Below are 17,926 nucleotides of genomic sequence, written 5' to 3' on the forward strand. Positions count from 1 at the left end.
TCAGCACAACCCGTTCATCATTTATTTTAGACACTCTCGCTAACATTGTAAGGTAAAAGGTACTTTTTTATTTCATGTCATACGAAAGGGACACAAGAAATAATAAAGGTTGATTTTTAAAGATGTTTGCTATGATAATATTAATGCCTCATATAATGTTGCACAGCCAGATTAAGCTTATAGGCTGTGCAAACTAATTAAAAAACAAAACTGCCAACCATGCAAGGCTTTTGCCCAAATGTCAGCTTGCTCGCCACATTGCTTTTGGGGCAGTGCAATTCCAAACAGTCTTAAGATACCGCCACCAGTTGTCCGAAAGTGCTAAAAAGCTGTTTGCAGCCCGTCAGCTTCGGAGAAAGAAAAGAAAATGATCCCTAAAAAGAACTTGGCCACAATGTAGCTTTTGAACTCAGGCTCTTTGGCACTACCCTTTGTCTTAGGCACTATCTTTTTTCTCGGGTACACCATTCCGCTGTTGGTTGAGCTTGAAGTGCCATGCAGCAAATGTTTGCGCGACCAAAAGTGGAAACACAAGTGTTGCGTCTGCGCAGATCTTAACTGGGTGGGCGTCCTTGCGTATCTTTCCCCAGGACACAGCTTCGTCAGGAGACGCCCCTGAATCGCTGCCATCAAACTCTGCACCAGTGTTCAGGTAGACAGCAAAGTCCGCACCGTTGCGCATCATGTTTGCATTGCATATGTGGTGCTTCACCAGCCCACCACCTACAATCACAATTCCGGACCGCACTGCTTTCACTGCAATCGAATTGATGCGCCGTATGTCCTGAGCGATATCCACAATGAGGCCCGGGTTTCGGTACGAGTGGAAGTATAGCATGTCACCGAGAGAACCGTCCGTCAATGCAGGACAGAAGACTGGAATCTTGTTCTTTGCAGCCCAGTAGTAGATTGAACTTTTGTTATCGATTTCATTCCCAAATCGCTCTATCATTCTCGACGGTGACCAGATGGTGCCTAAAGTGCGCTGCTCTTCAAGCATACTGTTAAAAATTGGAATCACCCAGTTCTCAAAGAGGCAGTAATTGTCATTAGGAGCCAGTAGGTTCCCAATACGATTGACGCCCAAGTCCCTCAGTGAGCTTCCTTTCAAGCTGAAATCGCCAATGTAGGTGGGTGCCAAACATTTGATGAGATCCTCTTCCACACCACCTGCAGTCGTGACTATGCAGTCAACCTGTAAACGATGCATGCGCACATCAACTTATGGCTGGTGCCAGTTCACTCCTGCTAGTTTTCAGCGATAGCAAAGTTATAATGACATTGTCGAAGTATACATCAGGTGCAGAGCTTCTGTATGCATTTTGTGAAGGAACTACCCCAAGCAGCCAATGAATATCTATTGGATATCCATTGGGCATATTTTTAAATACACAGATAATTTCCACGAGACATACATTTAAATTCAAAAGACGTCTAAAGGACATATGATAAAAGCAAGAAGGTAACAAATTCGGATGTCCCATGGATGTCTGAATGTTCAAACCATAGAGTTTCTTACAATATAACTAGAGGGGAAACTGGCGCTGCGATCGTACGCCTCAATGGGCGTGATGGGTAGTTGTGGATTCGGATTGGCGCTCGATGGCTTGCGGAACTTACTATAGATTGTAGGCAGTTTCGTTTTCGTTTTGGATTTACATGAACGCATTTGCCTAGGTGGGGTGTTGGGAGGAGTGATCAAAAATATGTTTTTCCTTGAACTGCATGCCTCGCATGCACTGACGCCGCCCTGAGTGGAATGTTTTATAACCAGAGTTGCGAATTGGGTGGTTCATTGCCGCACAGCGAGCACGATAACACAAATGACGGCGCCGTGTGCGGCGAAGTTGTCTGCGAATTAGGAGTTGCGGCGCTGCTCATTCGGCAGAGCAATGTATTGTCAAAGCTGACAATGGTTACGAATCACTTGGAACAGCCGCACCTTTCGTGCGAACGCCGGCTCCTACGGCGTAGAACAGCAGCACCGGCGGCTGATAGGAACGCAGCTTGATGTATGTCACTATAACTTCTCCAAAGGTAATCGGTTTCTTTTTTCTTATGAGGACAAAACTTCTCTTACTATTACAAACCACCAGCGCCGAAACTTTTACAAGTAGTTTTTAAAGAAGTCCGCGTCCTGCTGTAGTTGGCGAAAAATGGCAAACCTGCTCCACAAACCCTCTCCACTCCGCGTATGCTTTTTATTTAAACGCGCCGTTTTATTTCGTAAAAAAACAGTTTTTCGTCACTAACTTTCTTGTTTGCCATGTAATTTATAAACGGAGAACCGGGCAATAAAAGCTTTTTTGTCAAAAAACACAATTTGCGCAGCCAAAAGCCCGTTTTGATCCTACGCAATCCGGTTCCACAACTACCCATCATTCCCATTGAAGCGCAAGCGCCGCTGCCATGTTCGCGTTGACACTAGCGCCAGTTTCCCCTCTAGTCATTTGTATGAAACTCTATGGTTCAAACAACAAAGCAAGGCCTTACACAATGAACACGGAGCAAATCACAGATTCATGTACGATAACACACCAACATAAGACAATGCACACATGCATTGAAGGTACACTGAAGTCAGATTCACTTCGTTGAATACACATTGGTTTGTCTTACCTCACTTTGAAGAAAGACTGGTGCCCGAACCAATTGGGTGCTTCCAATAGCCAAAATTTTTTCATGAAATTTTATGATGGTTAGGTCAATGATAGAATTTAGAATTGAGCAAGCTGGCTTTAAAAAATTATGCATACACCTAAGCACTCCTTATGGTGTAGTGAAGGTCAGTGACCAATTGCCAAATTGCCAATCGTGCCCTCTCATTATCCCAATCGATCCTTTTCCCCTTGCGTCTTTTTCTTCGACTCCATTACTCTGACTCGACGCAAACAGATCCATGTTGGCATCACCAAGAAAGGAGGACATTTAGTGGGAATGTTCTTCACTACTCCCCTAATTGCTACTTCTGAAATTATCATGCTCAAACCACTCCTGTAGGCCTGAGCACATGTGCTTAACACGCCTTTCCAATTCGAAAGCCACAACGCATTCACTAAGTCCACCTTTGGCCACCTTGAGTCAGGCAAGCTATGGCGGTGTTGAGGATGCATGCTCGCCTCACTGGAGGCCCTGTGTTTGACTCCCACCCAGATCAAAATTTGCCCAATTTTCTTTCCTCTCCAACTCAATTACCCACCTTCTATGCAGGAGCTTCAATGAGAAAATGTGCATTCATACGAAAATCCTTTCAGTGCTTTTTATCCTCCGATCTGTTGGCCATTTTGTGGGCCATGCAGCAGCCAATCTGCGTGACCACGTCGACACCAGATTTTCGACCTACTGACTTCACTAAGGTTTTCGCATTAAAACGAAACAGAAGGCTCTAGTTAGTTCTGAATTTTGCATGCCTCTTCCTGCCAACTGTAGGCACTGAAAAGCGCCACAGTCACACAATGTGGGGTCCACAGCTATTGACAAGTTGCACTGACCTGTAATAAAAGGAAAGGCTATGAACTCATCGGCCGCTCTTATCTCAAGCAGCGCTGAGAAAGGTGAGAGCGATGCTGCACCAGAAAGGGGCGATGGTGTCACGTGCAAGTCATATTGTCACGAGGTAACAACAAAGTGTTCATTGGAACGTATCACTGTGGCGTTGACGACGAAAAAGCGGTGTCCGACACGCAGCCTGCGCGGGTTCATCTCATGGCTGATCATAGCTTCACCGTTACCCATGGTTTGCCCCATCGTTGTCCTGCCGCCATGTACTCTGTATGCAGCGTTCCCTGTCGGTAGTGGCCATCATTTACAGTGGGTGTGCGCTATTGTTATGTAAGCCTCCACCATCACCATCATCATTATCAAGAGAAGCGTCATTAACATCCAGCCGTGAAGACGACGATCATGATTGATGATCTTCGCGAGTGCATGCTTTCTGCGTGACTGCATCCAGGCATCACCCGTAAGTTCGCTAAATACATCCTCTTTTCTGTTCACCCTTTCTCCTTGATCAGTTGTTGCACCGCGACAATATTGTCATAACTGTGCATTTCACACCTGAAACCAGTTAAGCTAAACATTTTCACCACAGATGAACGTGCTGTTGATTATGGGCAAGCTGCAATTCAGCTGCATTTTATCATCTTACCATTTTGTGTTCCACAATGAATCTGATGATGTCTCTGACCCCAGCAGACGCCATGTTTGACGTGTAACCGAGAAAAATCGTACAGCCGTACTTTCTGCGAATGAATTCATCTGTCTCATGCTCGTCCAGCTGATCCTTTTCCAGGGGTGCGGTTCTGCATTCCAGCTGAAAGTATACGAAAAAAATTCAATAACAAGCTCGTTCTCACAGCCAACTTTGTTAACATGGCCACGTACTCAGTAGTGGTATCTAATCGGAAGCAACTTAAATAATGGTGCGAATCACACGCAATTTGAAATACGGAAATTTGCAACGTAAAGGCTGAACGCACCATTTGGTTAATTTCGTTGACAGCACGACCAAAGTGAGTGGCCTGAAAGCCGGAGCACTTGTAGCTTTCCAGGATGCGGGCGTAATCGACGCCATCGTTGAAATCGTAGCCTTTCACTTCAATTTTCTCTTTCACGGGTATCTCCCCCGACCTTCTTAACACCGACTCTGCAGCAAGCGCTGGCTCACCCTGCGCGCTCATGCCAACTTCGACGCACTGTAGTCACAACGTGCGGTAAGCGCAAGCAGCCTCTGCGGTCAAAAGCGAACTAAGTCTGAGCACTGACAAGCGCGACAGAGCTCACGACTGGCGTTCTTGTTCTTGACAGCTTTACCGGCTCCACTCACAATCCTCCCAGACAAGCCTGAATGTGCAAAAAGTAACCGGTGGCGGTACAGTGCATACAGTGAAAATAAATTACGTCGAAGGGCGTCTGAACAAGCAAGTTACTGCACTAAAGGTGGGTGTAACTGCCGAGAGAGGTCAATTGAAGATAGCGCAGATACGCATGCAAAATACACGAGCCGCGACAAGGGTGCCGCCATCTTCCGTACGCAGCGCATTACGGGAGGTGTGAAAAGGGGTGAAAAGCTGCCGCGAAAACCGGTCCCCGAAGCGCGCCGCTACCGCAAGGGGCGCTGAACGCAGGGGCGCCGTCGGAGTGAAGCAGACGACGTGCTGCGGGGCGTTGCGCGAGCCCGAGGAATCCGGCTCGCGGTAGCTGGCGCGCACTGTTCATTCTGCTAATCTGCCCCACCGTTAGTTCGTTTGAGCGCCTTCTCATATATTTCATACTTCTATATTCACTTTAGTGTCGTGTTACGTCGAAGCCGTGCCGCGCGCATTTTATACTAATGCGTGAGCCCCAGAGCCCCGGCTCATCGCTTTGCGACGTCGCGCGACGAGGCGAATCGCCTGTGGGAATGTGCCTTAACGCCTGTATTTGCGCAAAAATGCATAATTGGCGCAGTTTAGACGTACGATCGTCATAACAGCGTAAATAGAGATAATTGCGCGAAAAATAAACTCCAAATGAAGAGAACTGGCGTGGGAATGCCAATGGATTAGTAGGAAATTTTTAGAATTTCTGTAGTTTTGCGTTTCGCTGTTTTTTTTTTAATACAGTTTTGACTCGCTCCAACTTACCCAAACCAGCTTGTAATGCTGATTCTTGGTGTCATAAACTTGTCTACTCTCCTGCACTAACATGTATTTAGACCCGTTACTGATGACTGGTGCATGAACATTGCATAGCATTCTTTGCACAAGGAAAAATAGAGTTATAAAAACACGCTCATGCAAGGAACAAATTTATTTGAACATCTCAGCAAGCTATTTACAGAACACTGGTTTGCGGTTGCAGTTGCAGCCAGGTAGGTAGCACCAGGCATTCAGTTTTCTTGTTTCCTTCATACGGCATCTCTACCGCAGCTTAGAAATGCACGGCGAACAAAAACAAACACTACATTTCCGATAAAAGACGACGCACCAGCACCCCACCCCCATCCCGACACTGCGTTCTACGGGGGCCGGTGACGGCAGCGGTGGTAAGGTGATTCTAGTCACCTTAGCGGTGGTGGCACGGATGGCACGGACAGGTAAGGCCCCTACGGCCAGGCACAGTGCAGCGCCCCCTGCAGCAGCGCTCCTGGCGGCAGCGGCGCGCCGAGGGACACGGCCACGCCAGCGAAACGAGCTGCCATAGGCACTATATTGCCATGGAGGAAAGAATCGAGCCGCGCTTTTCACACCTATGATAACTTGTTGCACAGCGGCCTTAGTTGCAACGCCGCTGTACAATCACCTCGCCAAAAATTGCAAACAAAATAAATAAAAAAATAATAATATCAAAATAAAAAGAAAATACTTTTACAAAAGTTGTTAACATCGCGGCTAGAGTAGTATTAACTCTATGGCGGGTAGTCTGTTAACATCGCGGCTTATGCGCGGAAACTGCGATATGTGTAGATTCAATGAAATTTTTGAGTTACAGAGTTACTCAAGAACTCTGGGCGTGTTCTGCGCAGCGTTTAGTGCGAAAACACCGTTAGCCTACCTCTACCGGTTTCGCATGGAATTTTTTAAGCCTGTTTCGTGAATCCTCATTTGGGAAGCGTCTTTCGTGAAGCATCCCGTATTTTCCAGTGTATAACTTGCTTTCGAAAAAATATAGGGAAGACCCGGGTGATGCGGGAATGCGTCGGCCAGGTGTTAGACCTTAAACGGGGGCAATTGGTGCCCGCAGCTCGGCTTACAATGAGTATGACGTTGCTTGGCACGCCGGCTCAACTTGAAGAACCTACATTAAGCCCAAATATGGGCCTAGCATTAGGCCTAACATTGCGATTTGAGGCCTAGGACGCACGTACGTCATCGAACGGTTCCCATAGGAAAAAGTACGTCAATCTGCAGGTATCACTTGCCGTTGTAAGATGGCACGTTAGTCCTAAGCCACTGCGTACCCGCCAATTGCTGCTTTTATTCCGTGATACATACGCACAGAGTAACAAAAAAGAATATGTTCCGTGTAATCTGTGGCATGCACTGAGCAATTGATGAATGAATAAGTTACTTTGAACGCAAGCACTTGCAGAGCTGGCGACAAAAAATATGTGCCGATGGACAACGCTTTTTTTTAAGGTTTTCGTTTTCTGGTAAAACCCGAATTATACTCGATATTTACACGCCGAACATGTTTCAGGAGAATCGTGTTAAACTCGATTTCTCCCCAGATGGATCTTTTAGAAGTAGCGACCTGCACAATCGTGGGCTGACAGTCCGCCGTTCGACAAGCAAGCCCCACAAACACAGGTTTTGAACTCATTGAGCATTGGCACGACCCTACCACTCGCTACCCCAGGCTGGCATATGCTGCACTGGCATTGTTGCGCCTAGCTAATGGAAGCTGTGATGTCGAGAGAACTTTCGTCCGGCTGAGTTACTTCCAAAGATCGGAAAGGTCTCGAATGGAGACCGACATTGTTCGGACCGACATTGCTCGAACAGGCTTGTTCAAAAAATATGAAGTGCCGTTTTGCAAATGCGTACGCATTTCCAAAACGGCACACCTTGAACGGAACTCCTTGAAATTGTAGCTACTTGAAATTTTCAACGAAGACTTCCTCAGAAAATTTCTGCAAGCGGTCTGCGAGTCCGTGATTATATATATATATATATATATGGTGACTGTGTCGTGGGCAGTAGTTATTGCATGGGCTATTGCGGCTTCTTCGGCAGTATCGATTGATGTGGTCTTGACCGTGGTGGACATTATTTTCCTGTCTGTGTCCGTTTACTACACAGGCTACATGGGTGGGGTGGTGCGGATAAGGAGATGTGTCCACATAGAACGTATTGCGGTCATTGCTATATTTTGTGGACATGGCTCGTGCTCGGGCAATTCTTCGGGCCTTGTTTAAAGGGGCCCTAAATAGGCTTCCGAAGGTCGCCATTTCAATCGCGCAATCGCTAGAGTACCCCTTCACGACAACGTGTACCAAATATTACACCTCTGCGTAAAGCAGGGGCCGCACAAACACGAAAAAAAGATTTCACTTTCTCTCCTGGCTCACCAACCATACCTTGCCGCCACACTTGCGCGCTCTGACGCAGTTCTTTCCGGCTCTGACGCGCCTCTATGACGCACGAGACACTGCCCAGTGCGGCGCCGCGAACGCGAACCACAGCGACAGCGCTCACCGTGCAACCGGAATCTGGTGGGCGGAGCATGCGCGTCGAGTGCTAAAAAAAAAAAAGCGTGCGCAGGGCTTGGCGCAGCCAATGACTGCACGTACATCAAGGAGGGTGATGGATTGCCCTGTTTCTCTCGGTGGTCTTGCGCCGGGTCGATGACGTCGCGGCTTCCACAGTGCTTCGGAGGAGCTACTAGAGGAGGAGAGCCCCAGGCCTTATGGGTGGCCCCTTTTAATGAGCGATAACTCGGCTAATACTTAACGCATTTAAACAATTTTTGCGGCATGACGTTCCTTGGATAGTACTCCAGTGACTGCGCACGCAAAATCGTAACATTTGGCAGCCTATTTAGGGCCCCTTTAAGTCGGGTGCATATTTCGTGGTATTGGAGCCACACATATGCACTGACGTATCTTCAAAAATACGCTTGTTTTTTATCTTTAACCAATGGTATACAGTAGCCGACCGTTTTTTCGGACTCCGAAAATTCGGGCTTGCTGGATATTTTGACCTTTCCTGAGGAACCACCAGTTATCCCATAATGACTCAAGGATTTTTAGGACTGCTCTTTTACTCGGGCTATTTTTCATTCCGCTCCAGGTCGGCAAAATCGGTCGGCTACTGTATTATAATCCCAATCGTCGAAGAGTCGCGCGCCCCATAGGCACCTTCATGTGTTCTATTTGGGAAACGTGGTGCGCTTCCTGTAGTTCTTCCCAACTGTTATGCATGGCTAACTGTAGTAATTTTGATGTCGACGTGATGGAGGGCAACCCGAGGGCAGTTTTGTAGGGCTGGTAGATAATTATAGTAAATCTTGCTATTTCATTCATTTTAAGTGCCAGATACGGCGTTCCATACGCGGCTTTTATAATTCTAAGAGTGTCCGATTTTTTAAGGCCGTAGCGACGCGCTGAATAATGTGCATAATCGAGCTGGTTTTGGAGAGGGGCAATTGTGTTGATTCCGCAGTCATTTTGGGGAACAACAAGCCCCAAAACCCACATATGTGGCACAGTTGGAACGGATTGGTCATTTATGGGTAGGACCGGGTCTGGAACGATGGTCTTCTTTTGTTTCGCCGTACCAGCGCGAAGTGTTAAACGCGCTGATTTGTCCAGCGCGCATTCAAGGCCTCGTGTTCGGAGGTAGTTCTGTGCTTTATTTGTAGCTACTTGAAGTCCATCTTGTTGTTCCCCCGTCACCCGTGTATCCTGTAGGTGTCCATAAGGTGTCATCCGCGTAGATTGCAAATCGAATGTGAGGTATTTCTTGTAATATTAAGGACCGTAGCCAGAAATTTTTTTCTGGAGGGGTTTTGGATTTTGGGAAGGGGGTAGCTTTGCTGGAAGCAACAGTAAGTAGTGCTTACATGCTGCCTCGAAAAGATTTCCGGAGGGGTTCGAACCCCCAAACCCCCCTCTGGATACGGCCCTGCTTGTAATAAAGGGGGAAGACCTCTCATGACAAGATTAAACAAAAGGGGCGAGATTACTGAACCCCGTGGGGGCCACGGGAGATCGTCTTGAACGGTGCAGTACGCAGATGGCCAATTCCTATGGTTGCAGTGTGATTGGTAAAAAAAGATGCCACGTAACTGTACCTTCGATTCTCGGTCCACAATTAACGGATGCGAGACCTTAAAGAATAGCGCGGTGACTGACATTTTTAAAAGCACCCTTTATGTCTAAATCAGGGATGCAGCGCTTATGCGTCTTCGGAAGCCGGTCAATGATTTCCTCGTTAATTTAGATGAGTATTTCCTAAGTCGATAGGTGTTGGCGGAAGCCATAGATGGTATTGGAAAATATTCATGGCCTTCAAGTATGGTGAAAGCTAGCCGATTTTGGACCATATGTTCAAATAATTTTCCCACACAGGACGTTAGTGAAACAGGTCTTAGTTTCGCTGGTGCTAACGGCTTCCCAGGTTTCGGAATGAGCTTGCTATATCGGCATGCTTCCACTCAGAGGGTATTCTCCCTTGATCCAAATTAATAGAACTTCTTTCGCTGTCGAGATTTCGGAGGAGCTTATTTGTAATTTTGTCCTTTCCCGGTGCGAGATTTCGAGCTGTGGCTTTAATTTCGACGACGGTGAAGGATGCATCCAATTCCAAGTCGGCAGTGCCAGTATAGGACGAGCAAGGCTGCACAGTTTGGGCACCATTGTCTTTCCATGATTCTTGAAGATCATCGAGAAGTTCCGCCCTTGTAATTATGAATAAGTTGCCATAATTGGTGGGCTGCGGCTGATTTGGCTCCTTATTTCCCATGAGGGATCGAAGGCGGTGTACGTGGCACCGCCTTCGATCCCTCATGGGAAATAAGGAGCCAAATCAGCCGCAGCCCACCAATTATGGCAACTTATTCATAATTACAAGGGCGGAACTTCTCGATGATAAAAGGTTTCCATGTCCAGCTGGATTATGGAACTGGAAATCTCTTCCAGCTGGGAAATATCCCAGCTAGAAATTTGCTTTCCAGCTGGAATGTTTCCCAGCTGGAAGAAATTTCCGGTTCCATAATCCAGCTGGAAACTCCGGTTGGAAATTTCGCATTCCCAGCTGGAAATCTCGGACTTCCAGGCTGCATTTCCAGCTGGAAATATACGATTTCCTGCTGCATTTTCTGCTAGTATTTTTCAGGGCTCGGGTTACGTACCCAGATGGGACGCACAGTACAGTGCAAAAAAAGAACATTGTACTAAGGCAAAGTGCTTCCGAGTGAAGATAATGAACATGCAAGTACATCCGCATTTAAAAAATTAGGCAGAACAAACAGTCTTACCTAAATTACTGCGAAAGAATTTCTACACAACAACGGTCACGCAGGCAGCAAGAAAGCCAACACGAGTGGAAAGTACAGGAAAAGATTTTATTATGCATTAGGCAACTGAAAACAGGCAAATGTGGTGTTGGGCGAGTTGGTGAATGGCAACTTACAGAAGATAGAGCTGTAAGTGGACACAAACAAAAGCACAGAGTTGCTTGTCTACGTGTGTGTGTGTGCGCGCGTGCGTGTGTGTGTGTGCGCGCGTGCGTGTGTGTGTGTGCGCGCGCGCGCGCGCAGTTTTGGTGCTTCATTTTGTATACAGGCCCTGATCTGTTCTTACAAGCAATAAAAAGACAGGTAATAAACAAGTCCTACCTTCGCGGTAACGGGAGCAGTAAACGTCGAAACTCGATGCGAGATAAACGCACAATGAAACCGTTGCGATGACTGCACTTCAATCGTCTTAGAACAAAGACGGTGCGGAGCACAAATCGACCTCTTCATTGTCCACCACGACTGTGACAAGTAAGGCCTGCACGCCTTCCCGGTAACTAGGAGCCCTGCAGACCTCCATCCACATTACTGGGCTACACAATGTGCGCACTCCGCCAAGTAAAAAGCCGCCTAGCACACTTTCTAATGATGTAATTAATCTTGTTGACTCGTTTCTTAGCGCGCGTGATGCTGACAGCTAGCTAACTCGACCGCCATTTTACACAAACTCTGATTGGCTTGACGTGTCTTGACTTGGCTTTAAAAAAGACTTCGAATAAGCAATGTTGCCAAGGTCTTTTCTGTAAAAATGTTTTTTTCGTATCGGGGTCCTTACCGTTCGCGATTTGGAGGTATGCATAAAAGAGAAGAAATTTGTTCTAACGAGTCTCACTAACTTGTTTAACCCCCCGCTAATAAATAAATAATGTGGTCGACGCTTTGAGGACTTTGTGTGAAACAGGAACTGCTTCACATGACATGTTCCGAATCGTGTATCTTTGAAAGCACTGAAATAACACAAAAGAAAAATAATTAAATGATTGGCCGTTTCAAAGACCAAAAGTGGAATTACCTTACTGACACATTGGCAACTTCCTCCCAAGATAAGTACTGTTGGAGCTGAAATTTTTCTCAGCTGGAGTACATGTGCTGCTAGGCTGGAAATTCTCGCCAGCTGGAAAATGCCATTTTCAGCTGGAAACTCTAAGTTCCAGCGGGCCTAGGCTGGAAATGTTGCCTGGAAATGTTGGAAATTTCCAGCCTAGGCTGGAAATCATCTCCAGTTGGAAATGAGTTCCCCGCTGGAATGCAACATTCCCAGCTAGACTTGAAGCACTTGAAGTTCTTTCCAGCTGGGAAATACCATTTCCTGCTGGGACCACGTACGTATTCCAGCGGGATATAACACTGGAAAGAACCGTTTCCAGCTGGAAATACTGTGTCCATTTTCATGTGTGTACGTGCGGCGGGTACCGAGGGTGCCATGCAATTGCGTACAAAACTGTGCCCAGTTTGGTTGACTTAGAGTTCTAGCATAATCAGCTACTTCCTGCGTCATTTAGCTATCCTGAGACGTGATTTTCGGTTTGTTTTACGTTTTTTTTATTGTTTAGTTAAACCTCTTCAGGCCTCCCACAGTACAAGATGCGCATCCACAGCGCAATCTTGCGTGAGAGGAAATTCTTTGGTTCTTCGTTGAACAATTTCTAACATTCTTTGTGTCCAATCTTCAATTGATTGAGTTCGTTGGGGCCAATTCATGGAATTTCTGCCAATCAGTTAATCCGGCACTGCCAATCTTTTGTGATTGAGTGCGATGATGCGGAATTTATAACTGAATGACGCAATGGTCACTGCATGCACAGCGTTTCTGAGGGACATTCACATACTGCGTCTTTAGGCCTGGTGCGTTAAAGTGAAATCCGGGGTTGTGTCTCGAGAGACACGTACTATTCGCGACCCTGGTTGGAATACAAATGTACATTTTCGTATTGCATCGTAAAGTTGCTGTCATTTTTTGTTGTCCTTATGATAGCCCCAAGACGTCGAGGGTTGAAGCAGTTGAAGTCTCCTACTATATTCAAAGCATGCCATTCTGTGCGCTGTGACGGTTTTGAAAAGGCCGCCAATCGATATTTACAGTAGGAACAGGCTATTCTTATTTTTCTTCGGCGTGAAAAGCTCCGCGGTTGTGAACAGAGAGTGCCGTTTTATTTGTCTGGACAAAGTATCGCTGTCTTCTTTTGTTGATCCGTGGTGTAAGAATTGTGTAGCCTCGAAGATGCACTTTGTCTGTCTCCGTTTCTCTTGGTGCGAATAACAAAACACTATTACACCTACAAACTTTCAAACAATAAATTTGTGCAAGGCCTTGTGCACTGTTGGGTACAACATACTGTCTGAAAGTACCAGGTACACGCTTCCCAATTGGCTAAGGAAACGCATAACGGATTAGTGTGCCGATATCTCAAGCAAGCGCCCACGCTGTGGCCGTGGTCCGAGTAGGGGTGACCATAGAGAAAGAACGAGTGGCTACGTCCGGGCGCAGTGTACACTGTGTCTGTTGCAAGCCTTCAACAAAGTCTTCCTTCCTTCCTTCCTTCCGCACACGAGGAGAAAAACAGCTAACCATGCGCTGCTTCGCATGGACATGGCCTCCTTTCTGCTCGCTGTAATCTTTTGGTATGGATATTTCGGAAGGGGTTACAGTCATGGGTTACAATAACAAGCATGTCTTCTTTCAGCTTCTGCTAGTCCCGCTGAACACAACTGACACAACTGCCCAACAAACGAGCCATGGCCATGGTAGCATTAGTTTTATGTGCACATGTAATATAACAAATTACAAAATAAAGCCGATTCTAACTAGAACCCATTTATTACAACCACAACGTTTGTACTCACATCGGAGCACAATTTTTTTTGTTCTCACAATATTTGTGTATAAAGCACCCAATGGACCCAATCCTTCCAAAAACGAAAGCGTAACGAAAGCACGGCAGGTGTCCCACCGCCTGGCGATTAGGAAACGAACTACTCCTGAAACAGCACTAGCAGGCTAGCAAGTTAGGCCTACTCCTACTAGATGTAGCGTTTGTTTTTTGGTTGGTTGTCATGTGTAGGCGTTGTAGACACCGGTGGTGATAAACTTGTGCTGCTTGTGCGCGTAATATTGTCGTACAGTTTCGTACAGTAGATATCGGCGACTCTATGGCTGCTACCTCATGCGGGAAGCTTTCGTAGAGATCTCTGGCGTTTTATTGCGGCCACCAAAGCGACGGCTGAACAAGGCAACGGCGAGAGAACCGTAGGTGGGCGCTTTTGATGCAGAAGGGAAGCGCCTCATACTACGATCGTTTGGACCCCGTGAAACGCCCTGCTTCTGGTGGTCCGGAGGATTTGGGACAGCATGCGCCTCGAAGGATGGCCATTATGAGTGAAATTGAGGAACAGGAGCGCAAAATAGTGAATGAATTCTGTCATTTGCTGGAAAAGTCCAAACAACTCTTCAACGGCCTGAGGTACGCACACCGATCCCATGTTTGACGCGCACACTCTTCTGAAGGCAGGGCTTTTGTTTCATTAAATCCATATCGCATCCCGGAAGCGAGCGCTCCTATCCAAACATTTGTTTTTCTAATTCTGTCGACAGCATATTGTTTCCGTTTCGTAAGTTCCTTTTTGCCAGTCGTCGATATTCAGAGCAAAGTTGATTTCTTACATGAACTTTTCTTTGTAAACTCTTCGCATAGCTGCGAACGTTTTATCGTGTGCGAAGCAGAGAAAAAAAAAAGAAAGTATATTTTTTATTACTGTCTCACGCAGGGACCTCCCGCAGTATGGACACAAACAGTGGCAAGCTTACTTCGGGAGGACATTTGACGTATATACTAAATTATGGAAATTTCAGCAACAGCATAGGTAGGTTCTTCGTCACTTCTTTTCTGTTCGTGGGCTAACTGAGTGACTGTATGAATTGCTCTTCGCTACAGGCAAATCTTGGACATAAAATATGGCTTGAAACGATGGCAGATAGGAGAGATTGCCTCGAAAATTGGACAGTTGTATTACCACTACTAGTAAGTATGCCATCATCTCGTTTTATGGGCTGCATTCAGCCGTACAGGCTAATTGAGTGTAAATTGTTTCATAGCTAATCCAACTTGCTAAATGCCAGGAACATTGACCCAATTACAGATCATGCAACTTATCAGGTCCTTGTGTGGGAAAGTTCCTTATTTATACTGTTGCTGTGACTTTCAGCTTGAGAACGAGTGAAACCAACTACCTGAACGAGGCTTTCTCATTCTATGCGGCCATCCGAGCCCGAGGATATTACTCCAAAGCAAGCAAAGAAGAGAGCTTGCCGTACTCCCATCGCTCAGATTTGATGGTGAAAAAGCTACGTTACTACGCTCGCTTTATTGTCGTCTGCCTGCTGCTCAAGAAGATGAAGCTTGTGCGTGACCTAGTCAGGGTAAGCGTTGGTTTCCAGGCAGAGTTGTGATGTAGCGCCCACTGGCTTTGTCACAGATCTGCAGGGAACTGCCATGCACACTTATTTCTGCACCACTTAAAAGTTCAAGTTTCACCAGGTTGCTATTTTTGCACTGCTGAAGCTCGTACATTGTGCAATTTGTGAATGCTTTCACCAGACACGAAATGTGTTTTGTGCAAGCACAATCAAGCCGTGGGGTGGATGCCAGCAAACTTTGGGGTCAATGCAGTGGGAAAAATGTGTGTTGGGAACTACTTTTGTACAAGCAAGGTGCTGTAAAATTTTTGCGCATGTAACCTTTTCTGCAAGGCCCCTGAGCCTTGCAGAAAAGGTTATGTTCACAGAAGTGGGGTGTGTGTAAAATGTTGCGTTAATTTACAGCTGGTGTACATGCAAATAGTGTCTGTGTGCGTTGAAAAGAAAGTGAGGTAGTACAACGGGCAGTGTGCATCAAGGCAGGTTATGCCTAAATAAAAGAGTGTGCGCGATTTTCTTGCTTTTTGCTGTTGTTAATTTTCTGCATTCAACAGTAGTGTAACATTCGGCTTACCAAGACAGCCCTATCTGGGATAGTAATAAGGTTATTCTGAATTCAAGAATTCCAAATTCTGAATTCAAGACTTCATTATGTTTAGCATAAATAAAGCTTGAAAGTGCATGGTCACAAACTACACCATTAGGCAGTTTCAGCAATAACCATGCTTACGATTTGGCCTTTTTTTTCAAGGCAATGCTGTTTTTCCTATCCCTCCTAGCTCATAGGGATGGTTGCATTAAAAATTTTTTTTGGTTGAAAATGACTACATTGAAAGGGCTTGTACTGTTAAGCAGCCGATGATTGTCCGTTTCTTATACTGTGCAGCATGAACTCTTAAAGTAGCTAGGCATTTCGGGCTTGCATGACATTTGCTTTCATTTTACAGGAACTTGCCAAGCAGATTGACGATTACACTGCCACATACGAGCCAGAGGACCAGTTGGAATGGTCCCTTGTGCTGGGCGAGATCAAGTCCTTCATTGATGTATGGATGCCAGTGCAGGATACAGTTCCTTTAAGCCATTATTTTGTTTTGCCTTAAACATACTTTGTGAACGCAATCTCTCGTGGGCACTTGAAGTGGTCATCAATATTTTAACTAGCTGCAGTATTCTGGCGGGGCTTTCCAGGCCTTTTTCTTTTTTTAAACAAGTTGTGTAATCGTTGAGAGCTAAAATCTTGATAGTGCTAATCCAAATGTTGCTAGTTATGCAAAAAAAAAAAAAAACCAAAACCAAAATCCAGAACAAGTGGTCCTGTTTTTGCCAGTGATCATATTGCACTCTTGCTTCATCACCACTTGGGCACAAAAAATTTTTATTCTTAGACTTGTCAGTTAGTGACGTTTAACTTGATGTCTCACATGACTGGTAGGAGATGCCTTTGCAGTTCACAGGAACCAGTAAAGACACAACTGCAGTGCTCACTTACGAGTTGTTATCTCAGCTGCACTTAAAATGAGGGCTCGCTCTAGCACTAATGTCGCCTGCCAGCTAAGACTGCCACAGGGAGAGCCACGAAGTTCACACTAATACCCCTGTCACACGGGCATTTTCAATCCAGATTGAAGCAAAGTGCAATTGAATTTTCGAGTGCGCTAGACGCATCACCGCTGTTACACTGCACGTTTCAATCCCGATTGAGAAGGTGCACCGGTTGCACTCGCGTACGCCAGATGGCACCAAAAATGCATTTCACAGCCAGCGCCTGGCAACTGTGCGCAGTTGTAGGTATACGTAACTATATAAATGTTATTGCACGTTTATTTGAGTCAAAATATTTGATACAATTTGTGGCATTAGCACAGCTGCCAGGTTTCCCGAATTATCCGGGAGACTCCCGAATTTTGATGGTTTTGTATGATTGTATGAGCGAAACAAACATCTTCCGAAAACTACCCGTGTTTTGCTAAACCTTTCTTCAAGTATGGCCACATTGCGCCGGAGCTACCTAACAATGCAGTGGAATCCTACACTATTTGACATCGCTATCAGCGAAGAGATTAAAAAGCGTAGTCGGCCGTGCACAGAAGTTGAACCCGTTAGTACCTCAGCAGCGCTGATGCGAGAGGCAGTTCAGCGGAGCGGAAAAAAATCCCAGCCTGTTCCGACCATCCATGTCTGATACCGTTCGATCACGTTCTTTTGGCGAAGTGTCGCAGAGGCGGACATTGTTAGCCTCGACAACAATTCACCGGACTTCATGAAAAGGGCGGCGTCAGCCATGTTGAAGATTTTAGCAAGTGACCTATGGTGTAGGTTGTTAGTAGTTTGGAAGGCACAGTCGGTACCTGCTCTGTTGTAACTAAGTTAAAAATGCATGTAAAATATTCCATTGTGTTACTTCTAATCCCCCCTATCAGATCTCCCTAATGCCATCGCGGCGAACCTGGCAGGTATGCATTAGTTGAAGCTGTCACCTTCTGTGCCATTACTCAATGGGGACGAGAGTAT

The 17,926-nt window shown here is 46.0% G+C and overlaps 2 protein-coding genes across 5 annotated transcripts in view; one reads left to right on the forward strand and one right to left on the reverse strand.

Annotated features, from left to right (window-relative positions):
• Dhps (Deoxyhypusine synthase) lies at window positions 1-5,057 on the reverse strand. The gene is made up of 3 exons (XM_077682144.1): window positions 4,479-5,057; window positions 4,148-4,312; window positions 1-1,195 (listed from the first exon to the last, which is right to left on the reverse strand). Exons 1-3 carry the CDS (start codon window positions 4,677-4,679, stop codon window positions 437-439), a joined length of 1,125 nt encoding a protein of 374 aa, XP_077538270.1. The 5' UTR covers window positions 4,680-5,057; the 3' UTR covers window positions 1-436.
• Window positions 5,058-13,604: 8,547 nt separating this feature from the next.
• LOC144150384 (protein SCAI) overlaps window positions 13,605-17,926 on the forward strand; it is a 55,551-nt gene continuing 51,229 nt past the window's right edge. For 2 of the 4 annotated variants that reach the window (XM_077682149.1, XM_077682151.1), the window contains exons 1-5: window positions 13,605-14,459; window positions 14,764-14,859; window positions 14,931-15,017; window positions 15,202-15,415; window positions 16,360-16,458. In XM_077682149.1, coding sequence (XP_077538275.1) covers window positions 14,263-14,459; window positions 14,764-14,859; window positions 14,931-15,017; window positions 15,202-15,415; window positions 16,360-16,458 — 693 coding nt within the window. In that variant the 5' untranslated portion in view covers window positions 13,605-14,262. The remainder of the gene's footprint in view (window positions 14,460-14,763; window positions 14,860-14,930; window positions 15,018-15,201; window positions 15,416-16,359; window positions 16,459-17,926) is intronic. The other 2 variants (XM_077682148.1, XM_077682150.1) reach the window with 1 other exon arrangement.

The sequence above is a fragment of the Haemaphysalis longicornis genome, unplaced genomic scaffold, assembly GCF_048455015.1.
Source record: "Haemaphysalis longicornis isolate Haplotype H1 unplaced genomic scaffold, Haemaphysalis longicornis Haplotype H1 scaffold_1, whole genome shotgun sequence".
Taxonomy (NCBI): domain Eukaryota; kingdom Metazoa; phylum Arthropoda; class Arachnida; order Ixodida; family Ixodidae; genus Haemaphysalis; species Haemaphysalis longicornis.